The sequence below is a fragment of the Tenebrio molitor genome, chromosome 7 (genome assembly GCF_963966145.1).
Source record: "Tenebrio molitor chromosome 7, icTenMoli1.1, whole genome shotgun sequence".
In the NCBI taxonomy this organism is placed as follows: domain Eukaryota; kingdom Metazoa; phylum Arthropoda; class Insecta; order Coleoptera; family Tenebrionidae; genus Tenebrio; species Tenebrio molitor.
Genome location: NC_091052.1, coordinates 12,700,852 through 12,718,410, shown reverse-complemented (window position 1 = coordinate 12,718,410; position 17,559 = coordinate 12,700,852). Strand labels below are relative to the sequence as shown.

Genomic DNA, 17,559 nt, shown 5'->3' with positions numbered 1-17,559 from the left:
AGAACAAAAACGAAAGAAAAATATGTCAAAATGGTTTAATGTGTGATACAGCTCTATAAAGATATTCTACAAAAAATATAATTGTACTGATAATACTACAACGTGTCTACAATGCAACTTGAAAGAATTCAAAATTATAACTTTTATATAACTGTAATGAAATGCCACCAGATGGGTTTGGTGCAGATATGAGCCTCGCAGAAAAAATCTGGTGCTTCTGTCAACGTCACGCAATAAAAACTTCAATTGAAAAAGTGCTGTATTTCTAAAAAATAAATATAAATAAATATCTTACCCTAAATAAGTTACCTATAAATAAACGTATAACATTCTCCTAACAAAAATATTCGAGTACAAATAATTATCATGTTAAAAACGAAATTATTGTACGCACATATAACATAACCTAAGAAATCGAATGCGATTCAGGTAATTTGTTGTCAAGTACAATTATCACAAAGTTATAATTCAAAATATCTATCGGTTTTAATTATCTTAGTCTAGTGCTCCTTGTCCCGTGCTGGGCAGCATGAGACACAGCAATCCACTTCCTGTAATGAGAATTTTATTAATTGGACGATCACTCAAAGCAACTCTGTGCAATTCGTCAACGCCGCAATTACCTAACAACATGGCGGCGAACAACACGATGGGGACGACGCAATTCAAATCGATGAGGAAGCCGAAGAGGAGGTTGCCCACCAGTGCGCCACCTCTGCCGAAAGTCAAGGACAAAGCCGCCGCCATCACCCTGAAACGATTCGGATTTCAGGAGGAAGTTGTCGTTTTGGGGAGAAATTGTACCTCAAGTTGGTCGGGAATAAGTCCACCATGACGCAATATACTGTGCTAATTCCCAAACTCGTCAAGGCCTCGAAGATGCAAGACAGGACCAGATTGGAGATTGTCGAGTTGACGAAGTACAACCCGAAAGTGACAGCTCCAGCTACGAGCAAACTAAAAACTGCGCAAAATAGCATTAGTTGTGTTTTTTGGATTTTTTTGGGGTAGTTTACCTAAGAAGAATTTGGCGCCCAACCGGTGTACACACAGAGGCAACCAGAAACTGGTAGGAATACAAGCCAAACCGATGATTAAAGTGTGGAGAAAAACCGAGTCTGCAATGGGTTCTCCGCAGAACTCTTGGTGCGAAGCTGTGGTGGAGTTTGGAGGAACAACAACCGATGAGACTTCACAAACTGTGGCTCTTTCGTTGGGGTGAAGAGATTCGAACTCTTCGAACCTGTAGAAAAGCTCGGGGAACCAGATCATCAAGGTGTAGTAACTGGAAAGAAATTGTCAGATCGGGGGTTGTCGGGAGGAGTCGCAGGTACCTGGTGGTGAGTCCGAACTGGATAAGGCACGTGATGATGGTGTACCGCAGGTGCGGGGGTTTGCACAAGGCTTTGGTCTGCTCCCAGATCTCTTGCAGCAACAACTTCAACTCCTTGGGTTTCCTGATCCTTAAGCTACGAATACTGCGTGTGGATTGTTGCGAGACGACACTCATTGTGCGCACTTTTTCCCTCAAACTAATAACAGGGAAAGAAGCGGCGCTGGCTCCCGTGTTGGTGGCGTACATGTCTTTCAAGACCTCGAGAGCGGCGTCAGCTTCGCCGCACTCCAGCAAGAACTTGGGACTCTCGGGGAAGAAGAAGAGCCAGAAGCCGATCAAGAGACTGGGGATGGAGCACGTGGCCACGAACAGATTCCAACTGGCGAATTTGAAATTGTCGGCTTCGTACACAAATTCCATAGGAATTATGATCCAGGCGATCCCTGGAAGGACGATCACGCCTAGAGTCCAGAACAGCTCCATCCAGCACAGGATGGTCTCGCGGTACTTCCCCGGCTGGAATTCGCCCAAGTAGGGGAAGCAGATGCCCATGGCACCTGTAATGCTGCAGGTTTTGGGTGAAAGAGTGTCGCGGGGGATGGTTTCGAGGGACTTACGCGAATCCGTTGAGGAACCTGAAAAGCATGAAGAGCCAGTAGACTTGGCTGATGCTGGACAAGAGTCCGCAGCAGCCGTCCATGAGTAAGGCACCGATTAATACTGTTTTCCTGCCCTTAGTGTCCGCCAGGCAGCCCCAGAAGTACGACCCGATCACCATACCTAGAGCAAACCTTGAGTGAAATCTAGCGCAACCAAGGTTGTAAAGAATCCCGCGACCAGTCGAGGTTGAGACAATCCCCGGCATTGATTGAACGATTGAAATTCAACGAGAGCTCTTTTGCAACGTCATGCGACAATAATGGTCAAGGCTCGCGCCAAACGGGTTTCGTCGGGCGCTCTTGACTTTTTATCTTATCGCATCGCCGCCAGATTCGGCGGCCTCCACTCACCTAGCATGGGGGCGGCGGTGAGCCAGCCCTTGTCCGCCGACGACATCTCGAAGTCGCACGTCGCCGACGGCAGCACGAACGAGATGATCGTGATGCCGACGGCGGTGTTCAAGTAGATCAAGCCGCATACTGTCAACAAGGCGAAATGGAACTTTCCGAAACCTACAACAATAGATCGATTTTAACATTGACGAAACGTCGACCGTCAAGGTCGAGATTTGCATCGGCTTTCGGCACGTCTCGGTCCATCTGGGTCAAGTTTAAGAATATCCGTGACGCCACCCCCGACTCATTAAAAAATCGTCGGGGGTGGATCGATCGGACTTGTTGTTCTGGAGCGAGCAAACAGTCGTTATTTTTATTGGGGGTCTTGTTTGTCGCGTATCGATCGGGGGTGGAGATTTTGGAAAAGGGACGACTCACCTGTGCTTTCGAGCGCCCTTTCGAAGTCTTCGCCTTGGCCCTCGATGAAATCTAGTCCTGCAACACAAAGCTCGTTTAGGAGAGTGAATCGGAGGTGCGGCCGCCGATGGAACACTAACCCATGTTGGTCGCTGGAATCGCTTCCAAACCGAATAATTACAGAGGTGTCACTCGAAGAAAGTCACCAGTACAATAATATTATTTAGCCGCGATTGTAAATATCATATCCCGCAGTACGTTACCTTCGCATAATACTGTTTTTCATTGGTCAAATGTCCATTATCAGTCATTATCTCAAGTTCATCTACTCCCCGATACGTTATTTTCGATTTTTGCATCTGAACCAGCGCGCTAACCTCTACTCATCACAAAACTCCAACTCTCGACCGCGAAGAACTTAAATCAACTTAGGGCTAGTGCGGATTAACGTCTCTTCGGCGAGGCATCGTGCTCGTGCCACTCGCCTCATAAAAATGATGGGTCTAGTGACAAGTTCAACTAAAAATAGAAATAATCGATGCTCGAATTAATCCCATTAATTAAGTTTACACATGTCACCTGTGTTATGGAGTAGTAATTTGGACCGCATTAATCGACTATTAAAATACGTTTTGACCACGAGGAAATTACACCGGTACTAAATTTGTTAAGCGGCTGTTTCGCCTAATTCCCTCGTGAAAAATTCACGCTGTTTATTCTTTCAACGCGATCGATAAAATCAATCACTTAAAATACATTCCGATCAAAATAATGCAGTCTATAATTAAAAGCGAGAGACATCGATTGATAAAAAAAAACAGTGACGACGAAAAGTTTCCACTGACCGACTGAAAGTGAAGAAGCTCGACTGATTACTTTGCTTGTGATTGCGGTTTAATCGGATTTTTTTTTCGGGTCGCAGTTAATTAATTTGAAAGAAACGTGTTATGGTAAAGCAATAAAACCACCAACATTTATCTTTTACGTTGAACAGATACGTTTTACGTCGGTTTGATATATTTATATATAAATCAAGGATGGGTTTTGATTGAATCAAACAATAGATACAAATACTCGTAGGTGGGCTCCATGTGAGGCTATGTGAGGTGGTGATTAATCCGGGGAATTTTCCAGAAATTAGATAAAAATTGGTAGACCGACGGTGGCAATGGACATCAAGGGCTTCATAATGAAAAATTATTTTTTAATGGAACAAAGCAAGGCAATTATCAATTATCGATGTTTCGTTAAACCGCAACGCTGAAAGTGAAACCTGTAGAGTGAGGGAAAATTTTCGGATCAAATGTTGCTTCATTTCAAAACGTCGTTCTGTATTTCTACATTTTTATATTTAATTGGAATAATTGGAAAATTGTTACATGAGAGTTATAGAATAACTCGAAAAACATCTAAGAAAAAATTGCTTTGCAATTATCTCGATGGTTCTGTGTGTATTTAATACATAAATTATTATTTTTGTTCGACACTGTCAGAATTTGAGAAATTTCTCCTTTGTGAACGGATTTTGATAAAAGTCACAACTGTCAAAACGCAATGTCAAGCTAATTTTAAAGATTTTAAGCGATTTGGAGCCTCTAAGGGGCTCGTTGAACAAAAAAACGTTGTATTCACCTCGTTCTTGTGTAAATTGGGCTTTTTTGGCACTCGTGGGCCCCTTAAAGGCTCCAAACCGCTTAAAATCTTTAAAATTAGCTTGACGTTTCGTTTTGACATGTGGTGACATTTATCAAAATCCGTTCACACAGGAGACAATTCTCAAATTCTGACAATGTCGAACAAAAAATAGTTATTTATGCAACAAGTGAGTAAAGTAGTACTTTTTTTACGAGAAGGAAAATTTGCCGCTCGAGCGAAGCGAGTGCGCAAATCCGCCGAGTAAAAAAAAGATACTTTACTAACGAGTTGCATACAAAAAAATTTTGGCCCCCGTAAGTTTAGATAACAATTTTTTCGATACTCTCACATTTGAAAATTTTCTCTTGTGTGAAAAATTTTATAATTGCGTACAAAAATAAATGGCTATGGCACTTTTTTGAACGCTTCTTGACCGATTCAAAAATCACATATTTTATGAAGGCAAACGAATGAAAAAACTTGCACTTTTTTTTGACGGACGTAAAAAAATAATATTGATATTAGGTTAAAAGATCACAAAGAAATAAAAAAAAATCTTAAACGTTTTTCTAGTTTTTCCTAATTTTTTATTAATTTTGCACTATTAAGACATTATGAAGAATTCTAGCTCAATGTGTAAAAATATGGCTTACATATTTATACAGGTGTTTCAAAAGTACCGCCTTTCCTACTCTACTGAAAAATATTTAAAAAAGTGCTACAGTGACTCCTGAAAGGCTTGAGCGCATTCACGGCAACGCATATTTAGACGCAAATGGGCAAACATTTTTATTTTTACATTTATTTTAATAAAATCATTTTTGTTGAAGTGTTTCATTGTTGTTTTACCTCTAAAGCTCATCAAACGGTTGTCTAGGTATTCAATAATACAATGATATTACGTATTTCTAGGTAGACGTAATTCTCAAGTTACAGCGTTGCCTTTTTTATATTTTAAAATTGCGTATATTTCTTAAATAGAGGGTCAGAATTTTTTTAAATATTTTTCCAGCGCTCTACCACATCCCTAAATGACGTACCTTCAAGGAAAGACGGTACTTTTGGGACACCCTGTATAATGTATCGTCAGAAAAAATCAAATTTTATGGCTTTAAACTTAACTAGTACGTACTGTATACCTAATCACTATAATTTATTTAATTTAATTAATAATATGTAGATAAGAATAATTAAACTTTTATGTCGTTAGTGATACTAATTGCTGCAAAAAATTAAAAACGGATTTGAAATAATAAAAAAAAAATCTCAAAATAATAAATTATAAATTATTACTATTTATAGTGTTTCTTCACTATATGTTAAATTATATTTTATTATTGCTTCAGTTTAATTAAAAACAAGATTTAAATACTTAGGGGGTCATTCACGAAACCCGGTAAGGCTCGATAAGACATTGCAAATTCAAAACCATGACAACTGATATTGTTGCAGCTAGTGTTTGCCGTTTCGTTAACGATTTGCAAATTATATGAGTTTTGTGAATGACCCCCTTAGTACCTTACCATATTAAAATATGGCTGCTAAAGTAAAAGTAAAGTAAAATAAAATAAAATAGTCTTACCTGTTCTTATTATTTCTTAAATACACAGTGTGTAAAATAATTTAATTTTCATGTCGATGGAAATAAAAATAAAATCAAAATATATTTTTTTTTAATTATTGTCTTAAAGGTCAGATTTTTTTTAAATCTTTTTTTAGTAAAATGGAGGGATAGATAGCAATACGAGCTCGTCGGCTTACAAGTCAAATTAAGTATACAGGATGCATTAAAAAAATATCTTTATAGCGTTGTAATTATCTTGATTACTCCATACAAAAAAATTTCAAACACAAAATTGGAACTGTTTTACAGGTCACAAAGAAAATTTAAAAAAATGTCTTAATTTAACTTCATTCTTCTTCACTTATTATAAAGAGAAAATACCAAATTTCTTAATTTAATTTAATTTAATTCTTCTTCACTTTTATATTTTCTCTATCATAAATTTTGAATTATCATCACTTTTAGTAGTTTTTTATTATGTTAGATTATTTTTTATTACATATCTGAGATGATAAAAATTACAAAACAGGATTTAAATACATATTTATATAGTTGCTCAATGTACATATTAAAATTCCGCTTAAATATATAGGGCGTCCTTAGAAAAAATCAAATTTTATTGTTTAAAACTTAAATAGTACATACTATAATTAACTTAATTTAATTTGACAAAAGTAGGACGGAATTTTTATTTGTTCTTACAAAACAGTATCTATTTAGAATTATGTAGTTTCATATCATCGGTGATAACACCTATTGCATAAATTTAATAAAAAAATTAAAAATTAATCGAAAAAAAAAGTTAAGTTGTAAATTATATTTTATTATACTTAATTTAAATTCAATAAAAAATTAATTGTATGTAATTGGGATTACATATACAGTATGTGACTAGGAAAATTAAAATGTACCTACTATTTTACACATCATTAAAAAATATAAACAATAGGACTTAATTTTTTTTTTTAATGTGTAAAACGTTTTCTTGTATATTCTTATTTTTTTGTTATTACTTTAGAACCGTTGGTCTTTTGGTATTTTTTGTATTAAAAAGATTATTTGAATACATATTCTAAACATTTTGTATTGTTGTGTTAGAGTTTGGCGGACACAAGTCTGTTCGAAACAGTTAATAATTCATAACAAATTTTAGAATAAATTACATAATAATTCAATTCGTAAACGAATTAGCTGTCACAACAGTAAATAATTCCTGTTATGTCAAATTAATTGGTACTAATTTAACAACACCCATTATTCTAATGTTGTAAGTTTATCAACCTCAACTAATTAAATTCCCATTAATGAAAATTTATACGCACCACACTCATAAAAATTAACTGTTACGATTATAAAATATTTAAAAAATGTTGTGACACGTGAACTTTCACTGTCACGTTCGACTCCGCATAATCAGCTGATCATAAATTCCGCCAAAACGAAGCAAACCAAATTAAAAATAACATCTAGGTGTGTGTGCAAAAACGAGAAGCGGCCAGATTAGAGCGGCCAATGCCATATTTAGCAACGATTTAATTCAGTGACCTTTCGGCAAAATTTCGCTAATTAGCAATTCCCCAGTGACATCTTCACGTTCACATTTCAAATTTCACGTTTCAAATCAGCGACTGAGCATGGGCGATCGTTCGCCTCCTTAAAGATTCACCGCGGCAGGATAATTCTTGTTGAATTAGTAAAAGCATGATTAATGGAAGGACCAACACCGCCACTCGTTTGCCCGTTACGAAATTAACGAGTGCCAGGTAAGCCTCGGCCTTGACCTGCATTCCTAATCTATTATCAGATGAAGAAAAAATGACGCGGAGCGTATCTGGTCCGCTGGCGGATTTTCCGCAGGAAATCGGTGGTCGGACAGCGCGGTCAAGTCGAACGGGTCCATCTGGTCTTATCCTGCGCAAGGACGCGTTCTTGTCCCAGACAATAACGCCGAGGTGTGAACTCGATTTGAATATGAGAATTGTAGCAGGAGCGCTCCGGAATTCGTAATGTGATATTGACATATTTTATTCGCCGAATTTACAACTCACTCGGAGGTGATTTATCGGCGCCGATAACAACTCCGAAGTCTTAATAAAATTTATACGGCCGCCCGGATTCAATTTATGGTAATTGTGTTGTTTGGGTGAAATGTGGGACACTTTTGTTTGCCGTATTATGCTTTTAGACTAATTTCTTGACATTTTATTCGGAGATTTTTTCGCTTTCAATAGCGCCATTGACGGCGGACACGTGGCGGTCTTACATTCCGCCCACGTAAATGCGTGATTGCATATTATTCGAAGTATTTTCCCAATGAAGGTTCCCGCAGGTGTAAGGACGACACTGTTTTCTTCGCGGTGGAATTTTACCGATTTCGACGAGGTGGCCCGACCGTCTTGTTTGGGAAATGTTTATCACACTCGAACCACTTATGGCTATTATTACTAATTGCACGATAAATACATAATAACGCGACAGATAAGTGTTAATCTGTGCCCGTAACTCTACAATTTTTCCACAGAAAACTGTTACTCCGTGACCGACACTCTCAAGGAACTCACCCGTTTTGACAATGGAAATATTTCTCTTTGACAATCATTCAGCAAGACAAGTCTTGTTGCACGAGTTACAATTTACTCGAGTAGATTTAAATAAGAAAAGTGGCAGAACCTGAACGACAGTTCTGTGGCAAACATCTGATGAGGAAATCAAACAGGTGGTTGCAAGAGTTAAAATGATTCCAAAAACCATCTAAAATTCTGACAAAAAAATTGTTTTACACCTATTCGATAGTAGCATCAGTTACTCTACATATTTAATAAATAAATCTCTATTAAAAAAACATTATTGCTTATCCGTATTTTTTTCGCTCATAAATTTTCAAATGATCACTGCTTTTTTTTAAATCTCTTTTTAGTAAATGGGAGCGATACATAAACTCCATTCAAAAATCTAAAAAGCACCACCTGTTGCTTTAGGTTGGTAAAATTTAAAAAACCCTGGGTAGTTATTTTTTCATACTGTGTTGGTAACTGTAAATTATGACATTTATTTGATTCAAAATAAAATTCAATTGCTTAGCATGTTTCATTTATTAATTCTTATTATTTTCACTTAAACATGCCCAGAAAAACAACACACTTAATAAACACAACCTCAAAATTACAATTCTCACCAAATTTTACACCAGACAGCGTTGCCGATAGTAATTATCGAGGAAAATGCGACGTTGATGGTTTTTTAATTTTTGAATGGACTTTGGCAATAGGAGCTCGTCGCCTTACAGGTCAGCTTAAATATACAGTGTGTATTTAAAAAAATGATCTTTATTGCGTTGTAATTATCTTCATACAAAAAAATTAAACACAAAATTGTATTTGTCTTAAAGATCACAAATAAAATAAAAAAAATTCTTAAGTTAACCTCATTCGTATTTATCTGTTTTTCTTTATTACACTTGGCTTCAAAAAAAAAACGGGAAATAAAATTTGACCTAATGTGAATTGGAAATTTAATTTGTCAATTTATGTCAATTTGTGTCTGTTTGTCAGTATTTGTACTGTATTTGCATAACTGACATTTCTGACACATAAGTGCAGTTTTTTAACCTAAATTCTAAAAGGCCGTTTCAAACTATAAAAATTTAATAAAATCTGACAGAACTTTTTCTGACAGTTCCCGTTTTTTTGAAACCAACAAGTTCAATTATGGCATTACTAATTTTAGCACCTGAAAAATTCAAAAATGTCATGGCTTTAAACTTATCTATACTTGAAAGTTGAAACATTAAAAAAAAAGTGTTAAAAAACCAGAAAACAATAAAATGTCTTAATTTCCTCTCGTTGTTTATTCTTATACATATATTCTTTGTTATAAATTTTGAATTATTGCCACTTTTAGTTGCTTCTCATTATTTTAAATTATATTTCTCTTTTGAAAAAATAATACGATTTGACAAAGCGCCAATGTGGTAATGGAAACTTCACAATGAAAAATAACATTTTAATGGAACAAAACAAGGAAATTATGTCGTTTCGTTAAACCACAACGCTGAAAATAATACAGTGAAGCCTGTGCATGAGGAAACATTTTTGAATTATTTCTACTTAAAAAAACCTATGACAAAATTAGCTTTTACCTCTCTGGATAGAACAACTTATTTTACACATTTAATAAAACTTACTTCATGTCTATGTTCAAGTCATTTTTGTTACAAATTTGCCACTTTTAGTATTAAATTGTTGTTTTTTAGCAAATGCTGATTTATATCGCGTGTTCAAATGAAATCCTGGGCTGGGAAGGCGTTGGAAACCGTCAATTGTTGTGCTTTTTTAAGCGTAGATTAATTGGAGCATGTTGACAGCTAACCTAAAATTTAGAGCCAAAAATGTTTTCTTTTTTTTCTTCCTTTGCAATGTTTTATATCAAAAATAGAATAACGTAACGATTCCTATTCTCGAAGCAAATATCTTTGCTGAAAACAAACATGTTCAATTATGTCCCGATTAAACATAAACAAATGTCATTCGTGTCAAACGGCGGGAAATTCAAACTTTACACTGTTCTAAACGGTTTAATTTTTCCAACGCCTACTCAGCCCAGGATTTCATTTGAACGCCCGATATGTAGAATACCATCTCGGTGTTGTATACTACGTCTTAAATACAAAGTCTACCTACTTAGAAAATTTAATTTCTTAATTATTGAACATTATTTAAAAAATATAAAAGAAAACATGAAATTACTATTATCTTAAAAATCAAAAGCAGCTTTTACAGCTCATTGTTTTACAGTATAACTTATACATATATACAGTGCGTACTTGGAAAACATTTATTTTCTTAATCTAGTTTTTTTCTTATCTTAGTGGTAGTAATTACACCATCATTTTAATAAAAAAAAATAAAAATAGAAAAGGTTATTTTTAAGGAAACATAAAAGTGTTATTGTTTTAAAGGTCACAGAGAAAATGACAGAGTTTCTTAATTTAACTTTATTCTTGTTTATTGCAAATTTTACATTATTATACTCATAGGTATCACTTTAAGCACCTTTTTATTATTTTAAAATACATTTTATTATTATTTCTTTTAGCAGCGACCAACGCAAATACCAGTGGTAATAGTACCGGAATTATTATTTGAGTTGGCAAAAAAACAATGGCATAATGTATTTGTCACATAACCGGAAGTGACGTGAATTTTGATAGATCGCCGAAAATTAGGTTATGTATGTGTGATGCGAAACAACGGTGTATTGAAAAATAAGGAGTTTTTAAAAACAAACAAGTTAGATCGAGGAAAAGACAATTTAAAGGTGCTGCTCCAAATGACTACCGTCATTTTATCAATAAAATATTACAAAAACCAAGACGTTTAAATTTGAAATATGTCAGCTGTCAATAATGACAATAAAACAAACGGAAATAGGTACAATTCAGTCTTGCCAATTTCAGGTAAAAATTTTATTGCCAACTCAAACAGTAATTGTTGCTCACGCTAACTTGTGCTGATAGTCCTTAGATCTCTTAAAAAAAAATTAAATGAAAAATAGAATTTAAACATTTACAAAAATTATAAAGCAATTGTATTCTTGTTCATCCAGAAATTTCTCTGTAACAAATCACTTCCGCTTTTCATATTTTTTGTCCCATTAAACGATATCTGATTTACTTCACACACAAAAAATTAAAAAAAAATCTTGAGTATTTAAAGAAAATAATAAAACTGCCCACATTTTTTTTTCGTCAATCTGTGTTTGATTCTTTTCTCTTATTAACCGAGAAAATTTAATCTTACCAACTTTACATGAAAATTTCATCTCCCTTCAATGAAAATAGCTCAAGTATCGCGTGTTCTTAAAGACGTTTAATTTTTTATGACGTTGACTACATTTCCGCCGCAAGCAACGTGGGCAAGTCAGTCTATAAATGCTTAATAGAACTGGAATAATACAATAAAATCGTAATTACAGTACAATTCGTTTCATCGCAACCCAACTTCGAAAACCGTCAACTGCCGAACCTGATCCAGCCTACCGTCCAAAGCGCTGTACAATCAAAACAGTTTGCCGTTTTTTTTCCAATTTCCGGTCGATTTCGGAGAAACCACAGATCTAAGTATTTTTAATGGTCCGCGTGCCCCCCGAAAATAGACCGCAATAAAATTTTGCACGCACGTCACTGCTAATAAAACCAGGTTCTATATGCCAAATATGCATGGAAAATTTTTCAAACCGACAAAAATAAGTTCAGTTTAGTGCGGTTATTTCTGGTCGGACAAATTTTCTTTTAATAAATTGAGTGCACAACAAGGATGAGATTTCAAATTGGACATGCTCCCAAATTAGCGACATCTCTTTTATCCAAAAATGAGATAAAAGCGTTGGTTTGATAAAAATCCAATAAAACCTCCCGGGTCAGATGTTTGTTGCAATTTTTCCGTAGTTGGAATTCCGATCTGGTTCTCGCCGATGCAAAAATAACTCTACTCTGTTGTCTGGTAGAATTCGCATCCGAGCCATCAAAATCAGAATCTTAATTTCCCATTTGCATAATATCGATTTTGGGTGGTGTTTTCTGGCGAAATCTGATTCAACAAGTACAAGAGCAAATTATCTGTCGCTCAACGAATCCTGATAGAACACTCGTCGCTGCCTATCAATTAGATCCGGTATTATTCGGTGGTCGTTTAATGACCAACCGAGTCAATTATTTTAGACTTAGCTTTATCAGCTGGTTACAGAGCATCTGGGGCAAAGAAGCCGACCAAGTTTAAGCCAATTAAACTTTGCTGACAAGCGAAAAGCTTCAGGATCGAGATGGTTTCTGCGTCGCTAAAAACACATCAGCGAGTTCATTATGAAAACCATTCACATTTCCACAACAACGAAACTTAATTAATTGAGTTCCTGGAGCGCCTCGCGACCCCTGCGTCAAATTTTTTCACTTCGCAGATGCCGCTACCGCCCCTGTTGCAATATTGTCGCATTTTGCGTTTCCGGCTCGGGGGTGGAATTTAATCGTTCAGCTTGCCGCCCCGTGTTGCGGCGCAACGCGCAAGACGGACGCAACGAAGAGCGCCAAGATGCAGTCGCGTTTTGTTGTCCCGGAAGGGTGAATCCATCAAGTGGTTGAAATGTGTTTGGAGTGGTGAAACAATCGACGATGGAGAAGCTGCACCGGTACGAGGGCTTCGTGGGGCGGCTCCACACCATACGGGACAACGTCAAGGACCGCTGGAGCGTCTGGCGGGAGCAGAACCCCGGTACCATCACCGAGATCCTCCACCAGAAGTGCTCCAGTCCGGCGGAGGTGCACCACGACTTCTCGCATATCTACAGGTGATGCGTGTTGCAGCGCCTTTACGGCGTCGTAAATGTGTCAAATTGTCTTCAGACGCAAGACCCGGACGGAGCTGATACGCATTTCGGCGGCGGTAATGGGAATCGAATTCTCGTATTCCGCCGAAACTGCTTTCGTATCGCCGACTTTATTGAAAATCGGAGTCGAGCACAAACACATGACGCTAGTCTGGGCCCTGTCGCCCCTGATTGGATTCTTCCTCACCCCCATATTGGGCTCTCTGAGCGATCGCTGTCACTTAAGCTTCGGACGTCGACGCCCTTTCATTTTCGTTATGTCTTTGGGAGTATTGCTCGGTAACAAATCCATTCTCGCTGAACGCGATCCAATACGACCGTTCTAGGATTGATGCTGGTCCCTAATGGGGAAATACTGGGGTACGCTGCGGGGGATGTCAAACCCCCAAACACCACCCTGCTCCACACCAGATCCACCCCGATCCAAGACAACTCCACTGACGACGCTTACAACAACTCGCACCCTTGGGGGATTTTCTTCACGGTCTTAGGAACGGTACTGCTGGATTTCGACGCCGACGCTTGTCAAAGTCCCGCGAGAGCGTACCTGCTAGACGTGACACTCCCAGGTACTTCCCATCTCTACCACCCCACACTCTAAACTGTCATTTGCAGAGGACCACGCTCGCGGACTGAGTACCTTCACAGTGATGGCAGGTCTCGGAGGGTTCTGGGGGTACGCCCTGGGAGGAATCAACTGGGACGCTACTCCTATAGGTACCACCAAAGCTCCCCCCCCTCTTCTGCTGTAACTCGATTCTTGACAGGGTTGCTGCTTGGGGGCCACGTACGAGCAGTCTTCACCCTGACCACGCTCATCTTCATAGTGTGCGTCGCCTACACCATCACCAGTTTCAAAGAGATGCCGCTAGGCTTGATCGAACTCAACAGTACTCTCGACCAAGACGATATCGATGTTAGCACCACCAAAGAAGCGAGTTACGGCAGTTTGGAAGTCGAGGAGAGACAAGAGGTAGTACTTAGACACGACCAAAACAAATTGTCAAGATTGCGTTGCAGGAAGGCGGGAGTCAGTACGTCAGCATCAATGAAGACGACAACGGTACTTCTAGGTCGTCACGGAGGAGTATAGTACCATCCCGCGACGCTTCTTTTTTTATCTATCTCAAGAGTATCGTGCATATGCCAAAATCGCTCAAAATCTTGTGCTTGACCAATCTCTTCTGTTGGATGGCACACGTCTGCTACTCCCTCTATTTTACGGATTTTGTAGGGGAGGCAGTTTTTGGAGGGAATCCGACGGTGAGTACCACACCAACCAAAAACTGTGACCGTGTGTGATTTTAAGGGCTTGGAGGGAGATCCAGATCGAGAGTTGTACGAGTCTGGAGTAAGATTCGGATGTTGGGGGATGTCCATGTACTCCTTGTCTTGCGCTTGCTACTCCATGGTCATCGAAAAGTTGATCAAAAATTACGGGTAAGTACCGACAACTCCCAAATCACTTTATCTGTTTCGGAAAGGGCCAAGAAGGTGTACGTCGGTGGTTTGTTGGTCTACTCGAGCGGAATGCTTTTGATGGCCGTCACCAAACACAAGATTGGAGTGATTCTGTTCAGCTGGACCGCCGGAGTGATGTACTCGACTCTGTTTACGATGCCATATCTTCTCGTGGCTCATTACCACGCTTGTGGCACGGTAAATCTACAGTGTTGGTGCCTTTGGTGTTACTCTTTGTACAGTTTGAGGTCAGCGAAGGAAAAGGACGGATGGGTCGACAGATCAGAGGGTTGGGAACCGACGTTGCCATAGTGTCTAGTATGGTTTTCCTCGCCCAGTTTATTTTGTCTGTGTGCATGGGCTACATCGTCAACGCGGCTGGAACCACCACCGCCGTGGTCGGCGTGGCCAGCAGCTTGGCCTTTTGCGGTGCCATCACCGCCACCCAAGTGGTCTACTTGGGCCTGTGAATTATTTGACAAATGTACGTGTCCTTGTAACGATAATAATAATTAAACCTGCATAAATTACGAGATTTGTGCCAACCCGAAACGTAGATGCACACGAAATGTGGGATTGTTTTTCGGCGCTTTGGGAAAATCCCGAGAAACCGGAGCCAACCGACTAGAGTCGGTTGTGATTTTTTTGGCAACGGTTCCAAACGTGACTTTGACGTGCAAAACAAAATATGAATGTTGTAAAAATGTAAAAATAAAAAAATATAAAACTTTTACGACCGGATAATGGTGAACGAGTGTAGCCTCGAGCCGCCAAAAAACCGCCTAAAAAATATTTTTTACGACCAAGATAAAATTCGTAATATTTGTTTTTCGATACGAGATAAAATTAGCAGTTCAGTGTCATTGTCAAGAAATTGGGGGAAATGGAGCGAGTCGATTTTTCAAAATCATGGGAAATCTGGCAAAAACAAATACTGCAGTGGGTTCTAAATATAAAAGAGGTGTTACCCTGGCCGGAATACTTCTTAGGGAATTAATTAAATCTTTGTGTTCGATTCATTTATTTTCGAGTCGTACACCTTAAAATCTTTTAATATCCGAGCTTGGCAACAACTTGTCTTTATTTTAGACCCGGATAAGTAGCTTTAGCATAAAATAATTGACGCGAGTTTCTTCGTTTCTGAAAAACAACGCTCCTTGTGACTAATTCCTAATGATGTAATGTCTATAACAGATGCACGAAAGACAGATAAAAAGAGCCATAAAATTATTTGTCAGAGTTGCGTCTAGCGATAAACGAAAAATTATCAAATCAATTCCGGCTATTTGCAAAATATTTGTCAACAATCTACGCAAATAGATTTGGCCATACCTATCTATTCTTTTCTTTCACGCTTCATTTTGCTCATTTTCTCGTGAAAACTCGCCTAAGATTAGTGAATACAGACCCATTAATTAGTTGCAAACTCTGTAAGCTGCTCTTGACAACTGCATCTTCGTCAGGACCGAATTTTATCCTAGAAATATTTTCGCTCGCGAGTCGCACTATTATTTTTGTGGCGCTAAGCCAGTTAGTTACAGTTTTCTGAAAGCCCAACAAATTAATCCGACAAGACACAGGTGCCATCTCAGTCGAGTCTTCTTCGGAGATTTATTCGGCTTCAAAGCGCACCAGATTGTTAATTGCGTTATATGAATTGAAGGAAGCCGCAAATGCGTGATTAGAATCTGTCAACGTTACCTAGCAATGTCATCGGCTCTTAGTATGATTCTCATAAAATTGAAACCGCAGCACAGTCCAGTGAAGTCCCTGACCGCCACTCGCGAACTAATCGAAGACGCCGGATAGCACTCACAAAAATCTTGTCAAATAAAAAAAAATGCGTAAAGCCAGTGGAAACTAACTGTCCACATGGGTCATAACCTCATAGATTTATGGTCGCGTCTGCGGATAGAGAAGCAAAAACATACATAAAAATATAAATAAGTGTTCAAATTGATTGTTTTACTTGTCTCGATGACGTGCTGGATTGTTAGGTGCCCTCGAGCGATCCTAAATCCAGATTTTTAAATTTAAAGCTTGTACAAGAGACCTTCGCGCGACGATAAAATTTTTATTAAGTCGAACGGTAACAATTGCATAACGAGTTAAAACAACAAACAAGAAATACACCGCCAACAAACGAACAATCGCGAGGGTGAGGCTGGAGATGAGTTGTGCAGGTAAGTGTGGTGACACCTGTTACAGATGTGTCGTAATAATTTTTTCGGAAATGATTAATGCGGATTTTGACCCGGCTTTTAATTCCGCAGTAGAAAATTCGTGCGATATTTTTGCCTGAATTTATACGAGCTGGGCCATCCGCAACAGTACAGTTTATATATAATTTGGCGCTGGCAAATAAATATTGGCAATTCTTTGCAAAGTGAACTACTACAACAGTCAAAAATGTTGCTTACATGCTTTTTAACGCACTGACTCTCACCATCTTCTCCACATTCCTCGTCAACTGGAGGGTAAATCTGGATATCGAACAGTATGTCACTTCCCGCCCATATTACTCGCGCCGTGCTTGCTTTACCACCATGTTTAGCCATAACGCCATGTAAACTTAGTCCGTATAGTCCGATGGTACCACTTGAACTTGCCAACAAATTCAATTCAAAAATAATTGCATCATTAGATTCTTTCCAAATACTTCGTACACGTGTTTGGCTGCCATCTAATGAACACTGGTTTTTTCCATTTGCCGCAAGCTTTATTGCTTGGCGTAAAAATAAGTGTCGCGAAAAATAAAACAAACACAAGAA

At 38.2% G+C, this 17,559-nt stretch overlaps 2 protein-coding genes across 5 annotated transcripts; one reads left to right on the top strand and one right to left on the bottom strand.

Moving 5' to 3' along the window:
* Positions 1–21: 21 nt before the first annotated feature.
* On the bottom strand, positions 22–17,491 carry LOC138134976 (synaptic vesicle glycoprotein 2B-like). 4 transcript variants are annotated; one of them, XM_069053599.1, is made up of 9 exons: positions 17,235–17,491; positions 2,770–2,826; positions 2,347–2,508; positions 1,954–2,116; positions 1,335–1,901; positions 1,017–1,285; positions 805–964; positions 624–751; positions 22–551 (listed from the first exon to the last, which is right to left on the bottom strand). In XM_069053599.1, exons 1-9 carry the CDS (start codon positions 17,344–17,346, stop codon positions 496–498), a joined length of 1,674 nt encoding a protein of 557 aa, XP_068909700.1. In that variant the 5' UTR covers positions 17,347–17,491; the 3' UTR covers positions 22–495. The 4 variants fall into 4 exon arrangements, with proteins under 4 accessions (XP_068909700.1, XP_068909703.1, XP_068909701.1 ...); XM_069053602.1 differs by having other exon boundaries at positions 17,209–17,347; XM_069053600.1 differs by lacking the exon at positions 17,235–17,491 and adding an exon at positions 16,490–16,629.
* Positions 11,676–15,318, top strand: lovit (loss of visual transmission). The gene is made up of 9 exons (XM_069053598.1): positions 11,676–13,288; positions 13,344–13,606; positions 13,654–13,896; positions 13,943–14,044; positions 14,095–14,300; positions 14,348–14,590; positions 14,637–14,767; positions 14,812–14,986; positions 15,031–15,318. Exons 1-9 carry the CDS (start codon positions 13,113–13,115, stop codon positions 15,256–15,258), a joined length of 1,767 nt encoding a protein of 588 aa, XP_068909699.1. The 5' UTR covers positions 11,676–13,112; the 3' UTR covers positions 15,259–15,318.
* Positions 17,492–17,559: the final 68 nt, after the last annotated feature.

What these genes read in the sequence shown, in the direction of transcription:
- lovit (XM_069053598.1), top strand. Translation starts at nt 13,113, where the DNA reads ATGGAGAAGCTGCACCGGTACGAGGGCTTCGTGGGGCGGCTCCACACC. An exon ending in CTGGGACGCTACTCCTATAG is followed by an intron (nt 14,045 to 14,094) that starts GTACCACCAAAG and finishes GATTCTTGACAG; the next exon opens with GGTTGCTGCTTGGGGGCCAC. An exon ending in TTTTTGGAGGGAATCCGACG is followed by an intron (nt 14,591 to 14,636) that starts GTGAGTACCACA and finishes TGTGATTTTAAG; the next exon opens with GGCTTGGAGGGAGATCCAGA.
- LOC138134976 (XM_069053599.1), bottom strand. Translation starts at nt 17,346, where the DNA reads ATGGCTAAACATGGTGGTAAAGCAAGCACGGCGCGAGTAATATGGGCG. An exon ending in CACCGCCGCCCCCATGCTAG is followed by an intron (nt 2,117 to 2,346) that starts GTGAGTGGAGGC and finishes GGTTTGCTCTAG; the next exon opens with GTATGGTGATCGGGTCGTAC. An exon ending in CAGTTCGGACTCACCACCAG is followed by an intron (nt 1,286 to 1,334) that starts GTACCTGCGACT and finishes ATTTCTTTCCAG; the next exon opens with TTACTACACCTTGATGATCT.